General features: G+C 43.9%; 1 protein-coding gene across 5 annotated transcripts in view; it reads left to right on the top strand.

Moving 5' to 3' along the window:
- Positions 1–20965, top strand: part of sec31a (SEC31 homolog A, COPII coat complex component) — a 29877-nt gene that overhangs the window by 2399 nt on the left and 6513 nt on the right. For 4 of the 5 annotated variants that reach the window (XM_083793872.1, XM_083793873.1, XM_083793871.1 and 1 more), the window contains exons 3-22: positions 165–288; positions 1986–2184; positions 2529–2624; positions 3721–3861; positions 5896–6038; positions 6689–6788; positions 7194–7355; positions 8097–8249; positions 8403–8627; positions 9080–9154; positions 9765–9806; positions 11322–11567; positions 12289–13582; positions 14897–15075; positions 15962–16088; positions 16197–16342; positions 16904–17077; positions 18399–18677; positions 19966–20064; positions 20245–20350. In XM_083793872.1, the coding sequence (XP_083649998.1) occupies positions 165–288; positions 1986–2184; positions 2529–2624; positions 3721–3861; positions 5896–6038; positions 6689–6788; positions 7194–7355; positions 8097–8249; positions 8403–8627; positions 9080–9154; positions 9765–9806; positions 11322–11567; positions 12289–13582; positions 14897–15075; positions 15962–16088; positions 16197–16342; positions 16904–17077; positions 18399–18677; positions 19966–20064; positions 20245–20350 (4110 nt within the window). The remainder of the gene's footprint in view (positions 1–164; positions 289–1985; positions 2185–2528; positions 2625–3720; positions 3862–5895; positions 6039–6688; positions 6789–7193; positions 7356–8096; positions 8250–8402; positions 8628–9079; positions 9155–9764; positions 9807–11321; positions 11568–12288; positions 13583–14896; positions 15076–15961; positions 16089–16196; positions 16343–16903; positions 17078–18398; positions 18678–19965; positions 20065–20244; positions 20351–20965) is intronic. The other variant, XM_083793874.1, reaches the window with a different exon arrangement.

The following is a 20965-nucleotide window of genomic DNA, read 5'->3' as shown; positions in this document are numbered from 1 at the left end:
AACTTGCTTATGAAGACTTCACTTGTGTGACCCGCTCATGAAGATTTGGACTTGCACCGAAACACAGCTCTGGTCATTTCCAATAAAACGGTCACACATTATACCGCGTCATGCACTGACGCTGGTCTGACATTAACACATTTCAACGGCTGTCTTTCTTGCAGGAACATCAGCCAAGCAGTTGGATGCTTCCTTCAGCTCCAATGCCGCGTTGGAGATCTTTCAGCTGGATTTGGCCGAGCCATCTCTGGACATGAAATTATGTGGCACATTCCCCACCTCTCATAGGTACTTACTACTTACGTTGTGAGCTTGTAGATCGGCTATTTTCACTACTTCTTAAACATTTGTTTTCTAATTTGTGGAATTTCTTAGATTTCTTCATGAAATTACTGAAAAATCATTGAATTTTGTTTTTAATTCATGAAAATCTTTCTTTGGAATGTTTTTTGAAAATGCTTTGAAATATTAATAAATAGAAACAAAATGTAGGAAACCAAAAATAAAGGCAGGGACCCATAAATACACTGGTTCCAAAACACTGGGTCGGGACCTGAGTCACCCGACCCAGTGTTTTGGAACCAGTGGGTAGTTGATAGTCAATATACCAGTAAGACGCCCTGAGGGCGAGAAGTGACCCGGTCACGTGCACGCATCCGCCTGGGTGACGGCAGACTGCTGGTGGCGCTTTGGTATGGGGGATCAGATCAACATATGGAATGATTTCTGTACTGGCCATATATGGAGCGTGTCTTGAGTGTACAGGCTTTAATGAGGTCAGATCAACATATGAAATGTCAGAACATGAAGGACGGGGGTCAAAGGGTTTGAGGTCAGATGTAGAGTTGCTGGCCGGCATTATGTCTTCTCCATGTATGGTTATCCAGGGTTAGATGAGGTCAGTGTCGTGATCTTCATATATGGAGATGGCCATATATGGTGGCGTGACCATATGGAGGCGTGACCATAGACGGGAGATGCAGGTTTTCATATTAAATGCGACCTACGGTCACAATTATGTCTCAGTGATTTGCCTCATAGCAAAAAGACCCTGGATGTGAGCTTTCTGTGTGGGTTCTGCATGTTATCCTCATGTTTACTTGGGTTTCCTCCAGCACCAAAACAAAAGAATGCATGTTAGGAATGTGCTCCTGCGACTAGAGCCTGTCACAATGAATCACCACCTGAACGCAATTATTTGAGATGATGGCTATTATTTTTGAGTGGTGCAACCACTCCAAGGAACAGCAATGTCCGTGTTCACCTATGTGTTGGTTCACCTATGTATGTGTTGGTTAATGAGCACCAGTATATGACTATGAGTACCAGTAGCGGCGCTGTTGTGCCAGAAACAGAGAGAGGGATAGTGATGCACTGTTGCCTACTAATGAGAGAGAGAGAGAGAGAGAGAGGTGGGGGGAAGTTGCACCACTTAGTTCACACTGGTGTGATTGCACAATCATCAGAATTGTCTTCATCGTTCCGGGAAATAGCAGATGTACAAGCGAGCCTGTCATTTCTGTTGTTTTGTTTACAAAGGCTAAAAGACAACCTTTATTTTTACCATATGTGCTGATGTTCAATTCCCAAAACACAAATCGTTAATCGCAATTATTTGTATCATGGCAAACGTCAAGTAAAATGTAATGATTGTACCAACCCTACCTGCTAGTTGTTTTTTTGTTGTTGCTTTTTTCTAACCTCAGCTGAAAACCCTCTAAATATGCCCATATGGGAATGCTTGAGGGTGCTTTGGAGGTGCAGCGATTTTCCGGCTGACGCACTTGTCGGGCCCATCAAACCAAGCGTCTCATAGTAGAACTAAACATGTCAGCACAAGATGGAGCAGTGGTTCAGATGTTGTGCCAGGGACCCACATAAGAGATTTGTGAGATCTGGATATACAATGTATTGCAGTTCCTACTTGCGTTATCTTCCTTGTTGTGTACAAAGTCAACGTTTTGTTTCTTTTGTGCTCCCTTCAGATATCACAAGTTGGTGTGGGGTCCCCACGGAATGGAATCGGAAGGTCTCCCATCCGGGGTCCTGATTGCAGGAGGCGAGAACGGTGACATCATACTGTACGACCCGGCCAAGATCATAGCTGGTCAAAGTGACGCTATCATTTCCCAGAGTGACAAGCACACAGGGCCAGTGCGAGCTCTCGACGTCAACCCATTCCAGGTACTGTAGGCCAGTCATTCTGGACCTTTTTAATTTCAAGGACCCCCAGTTTGATATGCATCAGAGATTAGACTATGGTGTGGAACCCCACCTCTCCATTCCCCACTCAACATTTTAAAATCCTTAGTGTCTAGTTAACTCTGAGTGTACAAAAATATATTTATACCCCCTCAGAGTTGCAGACCTGTAATGATCCATTTGGACCCCTGACCTGACGTTGAGAAACAATATTATATGCTCAATATTCATGAAATACTGGTGAAATGTTTACTTGTATATTGTTTGCTTGAATATTACTGATTGGCATCCAAAACAATACAACCTTTTCTCCCCTGTGTTTGTAGACGAATCTGATAGCATCTGGTGGAAATGAATCTGAAATCTATATCTGGGACATGAATAACTTTGGATCTCCAATGACACCAGGACCTAAAACTCAGGTACAGTACAGAAAGGATCCATTGTTGAGTCTGTTGACCTGTCTGGACTCTGGAGCTGTCACAATCATGACTTTGTAGTCTAACGATATATATTTCTGTCATACAAGTAATTGTGATGAATGATTTCATTGTTTTCGGCATTGAACATTGGACATATTGTTTGCATTTTAGGCTTTGTAAACAATGGCAGGGCAGATATGGCAAAAACATAAATGCTTTTTTTCAAACCTTGATGTCTACCCTAAATGCCCAAAGCGCAAGGTTGAAGGTGATGATGACTGATTGAAATATGACGTTTATGGTAATTTCTTGGACTGTGGACGTTGCAAAGTAACACCCTGACTTTAGAGAGACGCACCGTTGCTCTGCTAGTCCGCACCACACTTGACACAAACACTGACACACTGTTCAGGGCTCTGCCATGAGAATACTTGCACGTGGCCCCTGGTGCGAGTATTCGCAGTAACCCTGGGTTACTGACCCTGGGTTATTCTCAGTAACCCATGTTACTGCTGCCAGGGGCCCCCTGCAGGAGACACACATTGTCAAGGCACACTGTTGCTCCCATAGCCATAAATAAAGTGGCTATGGGAGCGCCGTGTATCGACCGGAATTGCTGAAGGCATGCTATGCCACGCTGCCAATTACAGCATCTCTTTTCCGGGACTTGTCAGAGCTGAACGTCCGCTCTGTGACGCGCGCAGAAGATTCTGCGAAGCACTAGTCTTGTGTTACAGACTGTTGACTCTCGCAATAGTTGTCTGGCTACGCGAGACTAGTGAAGCACCAACGCCGAAGCTTGCCCTCATTGAGTACAGTCACCCCAGAGCCGAAGGAGGCGTCTACCTTTTTATGTCTATGGTTGCTCCCATCAGCACAAACACTGTTCAGGGGTCTGCCATGAAAATAGTCACACACACAAACCTAAGTTGCACACATATAGGGCACTGCAGCAGTGATTTGAATATTAATATTGATGTTATGTTGTCCGCGACTAATGGGCTGATGCCTACAGCGGCGACTAGTGGTCATAGTCATTGACCAAATGGTCAAACATCTATTATATTTTGGTGTGTGTGTGTGTGTGTTTGATCAGCCTCTGGAGGACATCAGCTGCATCGGGTGGAACAGACAGGTGGCTCACATCCTGGCCTCGGCCAGCCCCGGTGGACGAGCCTCTGTTTGGGACCTGCGCAAGAATGACCTCATCATCAAAGTCAGCGACCACAGCAACAGAGTAAGTGTTGTTCAACTCCGTACCGTGCCTTAACACAGTGTGGTCGTTTCTTTTAAAACTCTTGTTAGCATGAACTCAGAGTTTAAGACACAAGAAACCATACCTTAAAGCATGAATGGTTGTATTAATTTGAGCAACACAAGATTTACACTGGCACAAACTACCCTCAAGTGATTCCGGTTTGTCTTTAGTTTGAAAATACATCAAAAATGTGATTTATAATCCGTTCCTAATGGATAAAGCCTTGGCCTGGAAGAGAGGTCATCAGGTGGTCCCCAGCCTTGATAGAGTGTTTCAACCCGTGGCCAAAGGACTGCCACTCTCTTCCAGGCTTCCAGCTATTGTCTTTTCTCTTATGCCAGAGCCATCAAGAGGCTCTCTCTGCCTTGTGTGTTCTTGGGGAATGAGCAGGCACTGGGTTCTCTAGGACTATGGTTTGCTTCCTGCCTAAGGTCCTCCTACGTCTCACCAGATTGCCTCTGTTTTTTTGTGTGGCTTTTGTGCCTTTATTGATAGTTACAGTGAAGACGGACAGTAGTAAGAGGGAGGGGTGGAGTCATGCAGCAAAGGTTGTCATGAACGGGACTCGAACACGCAATGTGCTGTCAGGCCAGAGCCAATATGTGGCATGCGCCTGGGCCACTAGGCCAGCGGGCGCCCCACCAGACTGCATCTGTGCAGTGTACATCCGTCTGTCCTTGTCCACACTTGGCGTTACTCGGGTGTATTTTGTGGTTTGTTAAAGTCTTCTCTGCGTCTGTGTCACTGTCCTTGTTGTTACCGTTGAAAGTTGAATCTGTTGGTGACAGGCTGACAGCTAGTGATGGCCTACTACTTTCTACTGTCTAGTGGGGTGTTGGTGACAGGCTGACAGCTAGTGATAGCCTACTACTTTCTACTGTCTAGTGGGGTGTTGGTGACAGGCTGACAGCTAGTGATGGCCTACTACTTTCTACTGTCTAGTGGGGTGTTGGTGACAGGCTGGCAGCTAGTGATGGCCTACTACTTTCTACTGTCTAGTGGGGTGTTGGTGACAGGCTGACAGCTAGTGATAGCCTACTACTTTCTACTGTCTAGTGGGGTGTTGGTGACGGGCTGACAGCTAGTGATAGCCTACTACTTTCTACTGTCTAGTGGGGTGTTGGTGACAGGCTGACAGCTAGTGATAGCCTACTACTTTCTACTGTCTAGTGGGGTGTTGGTGACAGGCTGACAGCTAGTGATGGCCTACTACTTTCTATTGTCTAGTGGGGTGTTGGTGACAGGCTGACAGCTAGTGATAGCCTACTACTTTCTACTGTCTAGTGGGGTGTTCGTGTTGGTGACAGGCTGACAGCTAGTGATAGCCTACTACTTTCTACTGTCTAGTGGGGTGTTCGTGTTGGTGACAGGCTGACAGCTAGTGATAGCCTACTACTTTCTACTGTCTAGTGGGGTGTTGGTGACAGGCTGACAGCTAGTGATAGCCTACTACTTTCGGATCCGATCGGCAATTTACCTGATCTGGAGAAAACGATCTTTTATACCATTCAAGTGGTATAAAAGTCAATCAGATATATAGTATAATATAGTTTTGCATCTTTGTGACACGCCTAAACATTCTCTCCTTCCTCGCCACACACGGGAACAGTTTTGATGTGGGTTTTGACATATAATAATTTTGGAAATAATAAAAAATTCCCCTTACGCACAAGATCAGTATCGGTATCGGCCGATTATGAGAAAAACAATCTGATATTTGGCAGCTTTAACCACATCTGGCATTGTACTATTTAGTTGCATGAAGAATAGGGTTGGTATTCTGAACTGGAGGAACCGGATTCAACATTGAGGAATTGGAATCGGCTCCATCATAACACAAACCGGTTTTATCACATTGTCAGAGCTGGTATTATATGTGAACTTCACTTCTGCTGTACAATTCCAATATCAGTGGTTCTCAAACACTTTCAATTTTTTTTCTGTTGTGAGATTTAATTTAGCTTTAATACATGAATACTTATGCCTGTTTGTTTGTGTCTGGGATTTGTTCAGATGCATTGCTCTGGGCTGGCGTGGAACCCGGAAGTGGCCACTCAGCTGGTCCTGGCCTCCGAGGATGACCGAATGCCTGTCATCCAGATGTGGGACTTGCGATTCGCCACCTCCCCTCTCAAGATCTTTGAGAACCACACACGGTAATGCAGTTCACAGTGTTTGTGAGGAGCATGTATTGTACAGGCTCTGTTGGCTTGATGTATGCTTTGTCGTGCACAATATTCTTAGAACTAGTAGAAATGTTTTGGAGATGCACGGTACTTGGGTATATAATCAAAGTAAAACTGATTGATTAATTGATTGAATACTTTATTTATACATTTGTTAACAGTACCGCTACAGTAGTACATCCTCAGTTGGCTTGTTTCAATTGTGGTCTATCTATTGTACTCGACTCATCAATAGTATATATACTATACAGTAACAATACATACTGGTGGAAAACTCAGTATTATCAACGGGTATATGTACAAAGAACGGAGGGGTGGGGAGGAAGACAATGCTAAGGTTGGGATTAGGGTTGTCCCGATCCGATTACGTGATCGGAATCGGATCGTGAGCAAAAAAAAACGTGATCGGGCATCACTGGTATCAATATTATGATGTCTGTGATTTGGGATATTATACTATTGTGATATGGCATAAATGTGTTCTATAAAAATATAAATATCGGATCGGGAAAACTTGGTATGGACAGATGTGTGCATTGTGATGTCGATGCTGAAACGCAGCATTAATTTACGAAATAAGTTGTGGAATATAAAGGGTTTCTGTGGTGGTGTTTCTCCAGGGGAGTCCTGTCCATCGCATGGAGTTTGGCGGACCCAGAGCTGCTCCTGAGTTGTGGGAAGGACAGCAGAATTCTGTGCTGGAATCCTAACACGGCTGAGGTAAATATTCAGACAATAGTTGCATCGACCACAGGTCCCTCATTCAATAACTCAGTGTGGACTACCAATAGCAAATTCAGGTTCATTCGGTTCATTGAATTATGTCGTCTTTGTCGGGCAGAAACCTCTTATCTCCATATTCTAACCCTAACCCTTTTTTCGTAAATGAACCCTACTTCTTGATCATCCTACAGCGTCACACAAAAGCGGAAAAAGTAGCAGATCTATAAGCTCGAAACGCTGCACTACTCAATATGAATGAGTTATGAAAAGCAACAGTTTTGGACATATGAGGTTTCCTTTCCTTCCGACAGAGACGATATACTATAGGTATTTTTTTCATTGTCATGGGAAGATTGTTTGTTTGCACCACCGTGACTGACGTGGCATTGTTGTACTCTCCAGGTTATATACGAGCTCCCCGCCAGCACTCAGTGGTGCTTTGACATCCAGTGGTGTCCCAGGAACCCTGCCGTGCTGTCTGCCGCAGCCTTCGACGGTCACATCGGCGTCTACTCCATCATGGGGGGTAGTAACCATGCACAGAACCAGAGGGATGCTGACCAGGTAAGGCAGGAGTGTCAAGTAGTGCTGCACGATTCTTGCTCAAAATGTGAATCTCCTTTCCTCCACAAGAATTGAGATCACGATTCTCACACGATTCAAATTTCTTTAGTCTGTAGTTGCTGAACATTACTACATTCAAAATGTGGCACCTGGAACCAACTACTGTGGAAGGTCAATAGACCGAAAACTTGCAATAAAAAATACCCGATTATGCGATTTGAGTGTGCGGAGCATCGCTTTTTCTAAACTTTTGTGACTCCAGCACCTCACCTAAGTCTATCAGCATATGAGCGGGGTAACATGTCATTAGTCAGAAGGTTCATTGTTCCGAAATTACTATCCCTATCTCTAACCCTAACCTAAACCTAACCGCAAGCACGGAAGCAAACCTAAACCTAACTGCAAGCACGGGAGCAGTGCATGTTCGGACTAACGGGACTTCGGATCTATGGGTAGTTCCCTATGAGCGGTGGCTTTTTCCACTTTTTTGTCAGACGTGTTTGAACAAAAAAGACATTAAAGATGAATAATTAGTTTTAAAAAAAACCCTTTTTTTACTATTTTGAAAACCATTTTAAAATTGTTCGACTGTGAGCTTGTGCCCCAGAAAGTGGTACAGTCGTAACTCAAGTCCTGTTCTCTCAGACTAGAGGGGTTTAGCTGGTTAATAACTCATAACGCTGTATAAAGACTGTCTGGTTGTGTCTGATTCTCTCTGGTTTGTGGGCTGATGCGTTGCAGATCAGCAACTCATTCGGGAACATGGATCCGTTCGGGACGGGACAGACCCTACCTCCCCTGCAGCTGCCCCAGACCTCTGCGCTCCCGGCTACCGTCAAGCCTCTGAAAAAGCCTCCCAAGTGGCTCCGCAGACCTGTGGGCGCCTCGTTTGCTGTACGTTGAGACAGAATTGTGATTGTGAGCTTACAGGCTTTCACTGTTTATTTTGTAGACCGCTTGCCTTATAATGACGTGCCCAAACATTTTAGGCAACCGTTGTGTTAAATGGTTTTAAACAAAGCCTTTTGGTTTCTTTCTCCGCTCTAGTTCGGTGGGAAGCTGGTGTCTCTGGAGAACGTGAAGGCCGCTACGCCTCAGCAGGCCGCTCCGCCTGTGGTACACGTCAGCCAGGTGGTGACTGAGACGGCCCTGTTGGAGCGCTCCAGAGCGCTGCAGGCCACGCTGTCCGCAGGGGACTACCTAAACTTCTGCCAGAGCAAGATCGACATGGCGCAAAACGACTTTGAGAAGACAGTCTGGTCGTTCCTGAAGGTATGACCGGTTTGCTGAAGCTGTGATAAAGGGGGAAAAAAACTGTTTCTGTCACTGGTTCTCAAACTTTTTCATGTCAAGGACCACCAAAATTATATTGTATTTGGCCACGGACCCGCATCTTAAAATATTTTGTTCCAGAGACTCCCATTAGCAAGGATACGAGTTAAAAATGTTGCTTTAGAAGAATATATTCAAAGCTATTTGCGTGGCACAAAGTGACACGAAATCATATACACAATATAGGATAAACAAGTGAAATTGGAAGTCATGAAAGAAAGAAGTGGAAGATTTATTTTCTGTTAAAGAGCTGGAGAGACGAGGAGATCCCGGGCGGTTACTGAAGAAACACTATAGTAATGATTACGACAAGAACATGGAGCTTTTCCTTTTAACAAAGACCTTTTGTCTTAACAAAATACTGTTATTTGTGTGACTTTTCTGTTTGCCAGGTTAACTTTGATAACGATGTCCGTGAAAAGTACATGGAGCTTTTGGGTTACAACAAAGAGGAACTTGCTTTAAAGGTGAGTTCTATGGTTTAGACAACAACCTTCAAAGGTTCCCATGTATTAGGCTTTTAAACCCTTTACTCCCAAACAAGATGTCTAGAAATTGATTGGCGGAATTGCCATGCTCTGTAGAGCAGTGGTTCTCAAACCCGTGACCCAAAAGAGAAATGTTATGTCTCCCCGGGACCCAAACTAGTGAAAATAGCAGCTCTACAAGCTCACAATACGTCGCTTCACACTATGCTGTGAGCTTGTAAATTGTCTATTTTCGCTACTTGTTAAACATCTGTTTTCAAATTTATGATTTTTCGTTCATTTCTTCAAGAAATTACTGAAAAGAATCATTGAAATTGTTTTTAATACTTATTATTATGTAATGTTTTCTGAAAATGTTTTGAAATAATAATTACGAACAAAATGTGGGGAACAAAACATAAAGGTACCTATACTAATGTGTATACTAATTATTTCGTTCAACCCATAGCCATTTCGCTAGATTATTCAACAATGCCTTCCCACATGCAATTCAGCCACTAATAATGAATTAATTTACTTTAATTTCCATTTTTATTCACATTAGTGATATTGTGGGACTCTCTAACTGATTCTTTTTTCTTCTTCGCAGATTTCAGCAGCACTGGAGGAAAAGACCACTCAGCCAGTGGAGGTAAGAGGTATCAGCTTGTCTGGGAGTTTAAAGACTTATTACTTGCGCAAGCAGAGCGCGCAAGTAATAATTTCCGGTCTTCGTTCATCGCGACAGCCACCCGCCATTTTATGCGTATGCCAATAAAACAGCAAATCTGTGCCTGGTTTGCTGGGACCAGATCACATAAATGACCATATGTCTTACGTCATCATTTAGAGCTAGTCATACATATCCTATATACATAATCAGTAAAATAAACTAGCAAATTGTGCCTGATCTGCTGGGACCAGAGTACGTGGTGTGTATATGTATGACTAGCTCTAAATGATGCCGTAAGACATATGGTCATTTATGTGATCTGGTCCCAGCAAACCGGCCACAGATTTGCTGTTTTATTGGCATACGCATAAAATGGCGGGTGGCTGTCGCGGTTTTTGGTGCAAAGTAACCACAGTATACCGCTAATCAACTTACAACTACATACTCTATATAGTATATGTATATGTATACGTATGTCTTACGTCATAATTTAGAGCTAGTCATACGTATACTATATACATAATCAGTAAAATAAAATAGGAAATTGTGCCTGATCTGCTGGGACCAGAGTACGTGGTGTGTATATGTATGACTAGCTCTCAATGATGACGTAAGACATATGGTCATTTATGTGATCTGGTCCCAGCAAACCAGGCACAGATTTACTGTTTTAATGGCATACGCGTAAAATGGCGGGTGGCTGTCGCGGTTTTTGGCGCAAAGTAACCACAGTATACCGCTAATCAACTTACAACTACATACTCTATATAGTATATGTATATGTATACGTATGTCTTACGTCATCATTTAGAGCTAGTCATACGTATACTATATACATAATCAGTAAAATAAAATAGCAAATTGTGCCTGATCTGCTGGGACCAGAGTACGTGGTGTGTGTATATGTATGACTAGCTCTCAATGATGACGTAAGACATATGGTCATTTATGTGATCTGGTCCCAGCAAACCAGGCACAGATTTGCTGTTTTAATGGCATACGCATAAAATGGCGGGTGGCTGTCGGGGTTTTTGGCGCAAAGTAACCACAGTATACCGCTAATCAACTTACAACTACATACTCTATATAGTATATGTATATGTATACTTATGTCTTACGTCATCATTTAGAGCTAGTCATACGTATACTATATACATAATCAGTAAAATAAAATAGCAAATTGTGCCTGATCTGCATAATATGCATATATGCATAAAGTAGGTAGGTAGCAAATAGTTACACCTAATAATTATACATTTCAAACGTTCCTTCACAGATATACTGAGATTTGACAGTTTACAGCAGGCAAAAGTACTTGCGCGCTCTGCTTGCGCACTAGTTGGCCATTTATGGCCTACTAGTGTGCAACAAGCAAGTATGCACTCAACAGAGTGCAGTTCTAGTTTATACTTGGTTGTGCAAGCTCACAACATGTCGATCATGTAAACCGGCTAGTTTCTAAATTTGTCTGTGTATTTATCACTCAATCTCCAGGCTTTACCCGTGGTAGAACTGACTGCTCCTCCAGCCAATCTGCAACTTCTAGAAGACTCTGGTCTTCCCCCAGCAGCAGTATTTGACCTGATTGCTCAAGCAAATGTCAAGCCAGAAGAGGCCCAGCTCACAGACATCCCCCAAACAGGCTCTGACCTCGCAGAAGAGGAAGCGGTGTCCACAGATCCAGAGCCAAGCGCTGAGCTGATCCTCCCAGTGGAGGAGACGGACATCCCCTTGGAGGAGGTACAGCTCTTCTGTAACTCTAGGCCAGTGATTCACGCCCTTTGAATGTTATCGACGGATAATCACCAGTAGGTTAGGCTCGCCTGGAGCCTACTGGTTGCAATTAGGAAACACGGAAGTGAAGTTACTGCCGCCTAAGCGAACACATTGTGAAACTGACTTACGTGGCCGGTTAAGACTGAGGTTAGGGTTAGTAATAGTCAGTAGGCTCAGACGAGCCTGCTGGCTCGATTGCGTTTGAGTGATAAGTAACCTACTGGTGATTCCCAACGTGTGGGCCGTGAGGCTATTGCAAGTGGGCCCCCAAATTATTGGCAATTTTATTGAATTATTAACTAAAACCTAATCGGAAAGAAAGTAGAGGGCAATTTCTGAATTTCTAAAGAAACTTTTAAGAAAAACTGTGGCAGCTCAGGGGATAGTAGAGTTAGGGTTATAGTGTGTGGAAAGCTGTTGACAGTAAAGAAAATTCTAAATTAGGCTTAATACATATGAATGCATGCTCGTTTAGACCTATTAGTAGTTACTCATTTAAACTCACTAAGCTGTGTTACTTTCATATTAGGCTCCGGACAGAATTCATTATTTGTTTTTGCCAATAATGCCTCTTTTGATCATAAATGTTGCCTACCCCTGATGTAACGCAATCTTCAATAGTTGCTCCATTGATTAAAAACATTACAATGGATAAGTTTGTTCTTTTCTTTTTGTGGCGTTTCAGGAAGCGATTGCATCAATAGTAGAGGAGCCCAGCAGTGCAGAAGAGCCCCCAGCCCTGGTGGAAGAACCCGCAGAGATATCAGCCCCGGTGGAAGAACCCGCCGAGATACCAGCCCTGGTGGAAGAACCCGTCGAGATATCAGCCCCGGTGGAAGAACCCGCCGAGATACCAGCCCTGGTGGAAGAACCCGTTGCCATACCAGCCCCGGTCGAAGATCCCGCTGTCATACCAGCCCTGCTGGAAGAACCGCCTGAGGTACCAGTCCTGGAGGAAGAACGTGCCGAGATACCAGCCCTGGTTGAGGGAACTGCTGAGGTTCCGGCCTTGATTCAGGTCCCATCCCTGTTTGAAGGATCTGCTGCCTTCCCAGGCCTGATTGAGGGATCCGCTGCCTTCCCAGCCCCGATTGAGGGATTTGCTGCTTTCCCAGGCCTGATTGAGGGATCTGCTGCTTTCCCAGCCCTGATTGAGGGACCTGCCGAGTTCCCAGCCTTTGTTGGGGGACCTGCTGAGGTTCCATTCTGGACTGAGGAACCCACTATGGTTCCAGTCTTTACTGAGGATCCTGCCATGATTCCTTTCTTGACTGAGGAGCCTGCTATGATTCCTTTCTTGACTGAGGAGCCTGCTATGATTCCTTTCTTGACTGAGGAGCCTGCTACGATTCCTTTCTTGACTGAGGAGCCTGCTATGATTCCTTTCTTGACTGAGGAGCCTGCTATGATTCCTTTCTTGACTGAGGAGCCTGCTATGATTCCTTTCTTGACTGAGGAGCCTGCTATGATTCCTTTCTTGACTGAGGAGCCTGCTACGATTCCTTTCTTGACTGAGGAGCCTGCTATGATTCCTTTCTTGACTGAGGAGCCTGCTATGATTCCTTTCTTGACTGAGGAGCCTGCTATGATTCCGGACTTGGTTGATGGACCTGTGGAGGTTCCAGCCTTGGTTGATGAACCGTTACCTGCTATGGTTCCTGTTTTCACTGAGGAACCTGCCATGGTTCCTGTCTTCACTGAAGAACCTGCCATGGTTCCTGTCTTCACTGAGGAACCTGCCATGGTTCCTGTCTTCACTGAGGAACCTGCCATGGTTCCTGTCTTCACTGAGGAACCTGCCATGGTTCCTGTCTTCACTGAAGAACCTGCCATGGTTCCTGTCTTCACTGAGGAACCTGCCATGATTCCGGAATTGGTTGAGGGACCTGTGGAGGTTCCGGCCTTGATTGAGGAACCTGTGGAGGTTCCAGCCCCGCCCCGCCCTACAGAATTGACCACCCCTCTCCGCATCAACCAAGGTAAATGATACGTAGCTTGCAGAGTTAGTTCAGTCAGGTATACTCGAGGTCTCAAGCGGGTTTTTGCTATGTTCAAGGAACAAATGTATTCGAGGGGTTAATGTGCTGCTTTACTATGTGGGCGTATATACAGTGTTGCAAGACCCACATGTAAATTGCTGATGTGGCAGTCAGCTGACCAATTGTGCCGAGCAGGGAGAAAGATTTACAGAACGCCAAGATAATATATTATATGCACACTTGTATTCTCATTCTATAATAAATATTGGTTAAATCTATTCTTGAGTTATCTGACTGAACTGTCATTTTCCATGAAACATATTCTTTTTTTACGAAATGTACATATTACCATATTATCATAGGTGTGCTGTTTTTCAACCCAGAGCTTATTCAAGTGTTGATTCCTATAATGTGTAATTAATTGTGCACAGTAAAACCACAACCACCCAAATGTGTTCATAGTGGGGCAAACATACTGCCAAAGTTGCAGATCTACAGGATCACAACATGTTGTGAGCTTACAGATCGGCTACAGTATGTGTAAAGAGATTTGGTGTAGAGTGAAATACTAGCAGACCTAGTATAGAGCCCTGGGGTTCCCCGGTCAGTAAGTCGGTAAGTATTATTTAATCAGTGGTTCTCAAACTTGCATACATGCTGTTTGCTGGGTGTCATGCGTCCACGTGCATGACATGCACATTGCTGCTAATATTTGTATAATCTGAACAGCTCTCACTGTCTCTTCATAAACGAGAAAGATTACGATGATAATGAATGCGTTTTCAATGCACATGTGGACGATAAGTGTTTCAATGCACATGTGGACGATAACAAGTGTGTTTCAATGTACATGTGGACGTGGACGATAACTAATGTGTTTCAATGCAGATGTGGACGATAACGAGTGTTTCAATGCACATGTGGACGATAACGAGTGTTTCAATGCACATGTGGACGATAACGAGTGTTTCAATGCACATGTGGACGATAACGAGTGTTTCAATGCACATATGGACGATAACGAGTGTTTCAATGCACATGTGGACGATAACGAGTGTTTCAATGCACATGTGGACGATAACGAGTGTGTTTCAATGCACATGTGGACGATAACGAGTGTTTCAATGCACATATGGACGATAACGAGTGTTTCAATGCACATGTGGACGATAACGAGTGTTTCAATGCACATGTGGACGATAACGAGTGTTTCAATGCACATGTGGACGATAACGAGTGTTTCAATGCACATGTGGACGATAACGAGTGTGTTTCAATGCAGATGTGGACGATAACGAGTGTGTTTCAATGCAGATGTGGACGGGCTCATCACGCAGGCCCTCCTGACGGGAGACTTTGCGGGAGCGGTGGATCTGTGTCTCCACGACAACCGCATGGCGGACAGCATCATCCTGGCCATAGCGGGAGGCACAGAGCTGCTGGAGAAGACCCAGAGGAAGTACTTCACAAAGACCACCAGCAAACTGACCAAGGTGACCTGACCATAGAGCTGTGAATCTCAAAACCTTTTTTTATTTTAAGGACCCCCAGTTTGATATTGATATGCATTAGGCCCCACGTACCCCCCATAACTACTCCTTCCCAATAGAGCGTCGCAGTCCCACCCCCTTTCAGAACGACGAGTGGCGCAGGAAATGAATCCCAATGCATTTTGCCCATAGGCTTTTCTTAAAGTATTTATTTAAAGACGGTTACGCCGCGGACAAAGCCAACTCGGATCGTGACAAATCATCATCGTTGTCATGATTTGTCACGACAAGAGTTGGCGTTGTCCGTGGCGTAAACGTCTTTATAAATACTTTCTGAAAAGTCTATGAGGAAAATGAACGGGGATTTATTTTCAGGGTCTCTGGAGGGGACTGCGACGCTCTATACCGATTCCCATAACTTTTGTGGGGTCCAGTTGTCTCTGGGTTCCTTGAGGGGGGGTTCCAAATGGAGCCTGTAATACAGCTCTGTAACTCAGGGTGTCCTTGAAATTAAAAAGTTTGAGAACCACTGATCTGGGAATAAATGCAAATGTAGTGCAGCTGCAGCTACAAGTTAGTAAAGTAATAATGTAAATCGTACAGCATTACTATAAAATGAAACATTGAAGCATTGAAAATACAAAATAAATGATGACTGAATGACATACTGGACATTCATGAATGACATTCATTCATATTTATTTCATTTCATTCATGGTTTTTCATGATTATATTCATTTTAACATGGTATAACATAGTATCGGTAACTGTCATACCAACAACAACATTTTAGGCACTATCGGCATCTTTTCCGAAACTGGAAGAACAGTTACTATGAAAATAATACAGAGCAATGTAATAACGTTATATCATTATGATTGTCTTGCAGCTGATCAGTGCGGTGGTGCTGAAGGACTGGAATGACATCCTGCAGACGTGTGACCTGAGGAGCTGGAAGGAGGCTCTGGCTGCTGTCATGACCTACTCTCACCCTGACGAGTTCTGCACCCTCTGTAGTGAGTATACTAACGTGACCTATTACGCTTAACCACTGCGTGCATTTCAAAGCATATCAACTACTTGCTCCATGTCACTATATATATGTGTCTGTCTCCTCAACTCAGACGTTCTTGGTGGAAGGCTAGAGACGGCAGCAGACAGCCAGCTGCAGATCCAAGCCTGTCTGTGTTACATCTGTGCCGGCAACGTGGAGAAACTGGTGTCCTGCTGGACCAAGGCACAGAACGGACACTGCCCGCTTTCTCTCCAGGTGTGTGCCACAAACCGTCCACCGCCAGGGGTCCTTGAGGGGGTCCCCAGCAGAATGTGTTAATTTTAGCATCTAGATCAGTTTAGCCACTTACAAAGTGCACTATGCAAAGGCTTTATTAAATCTACAAAGCTCACAATGCATTGTGAGCTTCATTATCTGCTATTCAAACATTTTAACAACAATCGGGTGCACGGTTGCTGCTGGGGTAGTCTCGCATAGCCAGACAACTATTCCACAATCTTCGAATGCTATATAGAGTCTGGAACTACACCTGCTAAGCAGCAAGCTATACGTTTAGATGATTTATGTCTGTAAAGACAAAATGGAAGTGGGGAAGTGGCTTCACTTCTGCTTTATATTTTACTCATGATCAGAGCTTCCATTGCTCCAGTCCAGACTGTATGACGGAAGCATTTGAACATTGTGAGAGGCAACAGTCTGGCGAACGTGAGACTACTGTTGCGGGGGAAAACTTGAAATAAAACAAGAATCCTATTAAATATAAAGTGAGTGATTGCTGATAAATAAAGCACAACGCTGTGCTCTTGGCCTCTGCAGGAGCTGGTTGAGAAGGTGGAGGTTCTGCGGCGTGCGGTGGAGCAGACACAGGGCTCCTGCTCGTCTGCCATGGGGGTCCCACTGGGGGACACCATGAGCCGCTACGCCAGCCTGCTGGCCTCTCAGGGCAGCCTGACCACCGCCATCGCCTATCTGCCTGAAAACTCTGACCAGGTATGGAACGCGTCGTTCACATTGTTGCTGCTATAACATGGTCCAAATAACGTGATTTATCCTCTTCTATACGCCGGTGTCTAAAATGGCCAGTCTACAGCTCAGATCGTTTTCAGCTTGTAGTTTGGCTACCTGATAAGTAATTTTGCTTATGAGCTGCTGAACTACAGCACATAGGTACTACAGGAAGTATATGAGAAAGGTGGAACATAGACATTTTTATTCACTGTTATGTTTAATCATAACACTGACAAACGTGTGGACCTGCTGATCTGTAAAGTGTTAAATAAAGAAAACTTGACTAGCAAAACTATAATTGAATAGAAAGAGTGTCGCAGTCCCGCTTCAGGCCCAGGAAATAATTCCCTTCATTTTCCCCATAGACATTTCAAAAAGTATTTATTTAAAGATCTGTAAGATCACATAATTAGAAAGGTGGTTACAACACTTTTAGTTTTTCTTCTTTGTAATTATTTGTTCGGCCCAAAATATTGTGTTTGTTGTCATGATTTGTCACGATCCGAGTTGGCTTTGTTCGAGGCTTTAAATAAATATTTTTTTAAATGTCTATGGGGAAAAGCATGGGGAATTATTTCCTGGGCCTGTCGTCGTCATGAAAGGGGGTGGGACTGCGCCGCTCTATACATTACTGACATAAAAACTGAACTGACTAAAATGCAATGAATACATATATTTGCTCAGGAGGCATTCATTAAACGGGTGTTATTCATTAATTCATAGCATCATATCCAAGCTAAGCAAAATAATGTAGTCTTGTAAAGGAGTGTACTTGGAATCAGAAATCAGGGAAAGGTGGTACTGAATGAAAATCACTGCTCTAGTAGTGTATGTGGGCATTAAGTATAAAACCAGCGGTTTCCAGAGGGTCTGGGGACCCCCAGGGGTCCTTGACCTCCAGGCAGTTTCGGGGGGTCCCCAGCCAAGTGATGATAGTTAGGAACAAAATGGACCCTTACCAGGCTGACACACTGAAAGCATCTCAGAGTTATGTATCATTGATTACAACGGCTGCAGCCGTGTCACAGCCTTTACCGGTCTCAGAGTATTATGGGGGCTCGTGGTCTAATGCATACCAAACTGGGGTCCTTGAAGTTTAAAAAAATCTGCTCGAGTGGCAGGCAGGCATAAGTGTAGAAGTCTTGAATTGTCACTTCACTGTCATCGGGCGACACCCCCCCATGTGGAGACCGCTCCGGACCCACAGATTGAGAACCACGCAATAACGCCAGACCATTCGTCGTGCTCACACACCGTCTTTGCCGGTCCAATTGCAGTTATATTTCCCTCTCCCCTCCACTAGGTGGCGGTACAGCAGCTCCGTGAGCGCCTCAGCCGGGCTCTGGGACAACAACAACAGGCAGCAGTAGCTCCGGCGGCCCCAGCAGCAGCAGCCCAGCCCCAGATTGCTCTGACCCAGCCGCCTGGCCCTCAGGCCCAGCCTTCTACTGCCCTTCCTGCTGCTGCTGCTGCCTTCCACCCAGGCCAACCCCAGGCCATGGTGCCCCAGCCTCCTGCAGCAGCCCCGCTACCCATGGCTGTACCTGCCTCCACCCCAGTGCCACCTCAGTATTACCAGCCAGTACGTTCCACTCACCCTCTCTCACCAACATGTCGTCGTGGTTGTCGGGCGGAAATCCAGTATTGGTTATTATTTAGTCGCAAGCTCTTGTTAATAATTGGTTAAATGTTTATAAAACCAGCAGACGCACTTAACCACTTACAAGTTCATGTGCCATACAGCTGAACATCTAGCTGGCTTGAACAAGATATTTCATGTTATTATGACATACAAACTTACCTTGTTATAACAATACACTATTTGTCTTGTTATAATGCTTCACATTATAATGTGACAACTTATATATTGTTATAGAACGTAAAGTGATTCACCTCGTAATGCTATGCCTGCAAGTTTAACCTTGTAACAAGATAACTAGCGTTGTTATAAAAAGATAAGTTTGTATGTTGTAACATGAAAATGTCATTGTCTTGTTTATTTGTTATATAGAAAAAAACCATTTTTATACATTTGTCACATTATAACGGGATGTTAATTGGGGATGTTCTGCTATGCGTGTTGTGTTGTGTTGTGTTGTGTTGTGTTGTGTTGTGTTGTGTTGTGTGAGTGCTACAGTGTTGTTCCTGCTTCCTGGTGATGTGATGGATGGATGGTTGACGTGTCTTCAGGGATGCAAATATCCATTATATTCTCAGCTATATTCTCAGATTATTCTATTGATGACTTTTCCATATCTTTTTATTTTTTCTTTATTTTCTATATATCAACAAAATCGATAAATCACTTAATCCTTATTTTATACTTCATTACACAGGGGGATATTTTATATCAATGGTAAATATCAAAGGTCCCGCACAGTGTCTGGAACTTGCAAAAAACTTTATTCAGGCGACATTTTGGTCGCAGACCTTTCATCAGGACAAGATCTTCTTTTTAATCTACTTTTGATATAAAAGATCCATGTGTGAACAATTGGGCCTTCCTTTTTGTCCTACGCACCTGTTAACCTTCGGCCTTCTTTACATCCTTACACAACAGTGTTGTGTGAAAGTAATGGAAATACCAGCCTTAAGAGCTCACAGATCTATTTTCACTGTTTCTTTTCTAAACCTTTCGCCTATAGTAACATTACCAAAATAGGGATTGATTTTTAATCGGGTATTTTATTAAATTATTATAATTATACATATATTATATGTATACTATATATAGATTTTTATTCATTATATGTATACTATATATAGATTTTTATTATTTTATTATAATCAATTGGTTAGATTAACTGTTGCAACCCAACGTGTGTGTGTGTGTGTGTGTGTGTGTGTCTACGTGTGTGTACGTACTTCAGGCCAGGTCTACCTCCACCGTTACCTCCTGGAGTAACCAAACCCCTACAGCCTTCCCCAGTGCCCCCCCTCCTCAAGTAGGCACTGGCCCAGACCCACAGGTATATACCCCCCCTCCTCCCCTCGCCACTCAAGTCCCTCTCCCTTCCACACAAACCATTCCCATGGGCCCACAGTACTGCTGAGGAATATGTCATTGGCATAAATCATTGGCAAAACACAACAGAGTTGATATTGATAATATGTCGTTAAAACCATAGCAATGTTGTGTGTTCTTGCAGGTGGAGCCCTCAAGCCCCGTGTATGGAATGCCAGCTCCCGCAGGAGCGGCCGCGCCTCCCCCCTCATCCACCGCTCCTCAATACATGTACTCTCAACAGTACCACCGTAAGTGTTGCACTGGTACAGGAGGTCTGCCACACTGCACCTCTACAGAATCGGAGTAGATGACTTTCAGCCGTGTTCCTTGAAGAAAGGCAGAGTAAAACTGCTCTCCTGGTCAAACATACTCTTATCCACCCCGTCGCTCTTTTATCCGTTAACAAACGTCAAACATTTTCTTTTTGATAGTGAATGTTTGCTTCTGATCCTATCCTAATCCTTTGATCCTACGGTGCCTGTTTTTTTTAGTAGTTGGAATGTGTCTCTTCTAAAGAGTAATTGTTTTAGTGTTTCTAACATGAGATGAGAGTGGATGTTATCTATGTAGTTTTCTGCACGTTTGCCTTGTTGCCTGAATCTTTTTATAATATATACATGAAACTTCTCTTTTCATGGACCAGATCTCAGCATGAAATACAACTGTCAATAATGCTTGATTTATATACTTAGTTGCGCGCCTGGTGCTGAAAATAAGGTCACAAATGTGTCACAGAACTATCAGTCACAAATGCATCACGGCACTTGTAGATTTGCTGTTTTCAGCACTCTGCACGCAACTAAGTAAATTTATAAATCGGGCTTAAATGTGCTGTAAGTGATATTGTTTTGGTTAAAAAAAAA

This window comes from Protomyctophum parallelum (assembly GCF_964188405.1).
Source record: "Protomyctophum parallelum genome assembly, chromosome: 21".
In the NCBI taxonomy this organism is placed as follows: Eukaryota; Metazoa; Chordata; class Actinopteri; order Myctophiformes; family Myctophidae; genus Protomyctophum; species Protomyctophum parallelum.
Note: the sequence above shows the minus strand (reverse complement) of the source record. Positions and strands in the feature narration are given on the sequence as shown.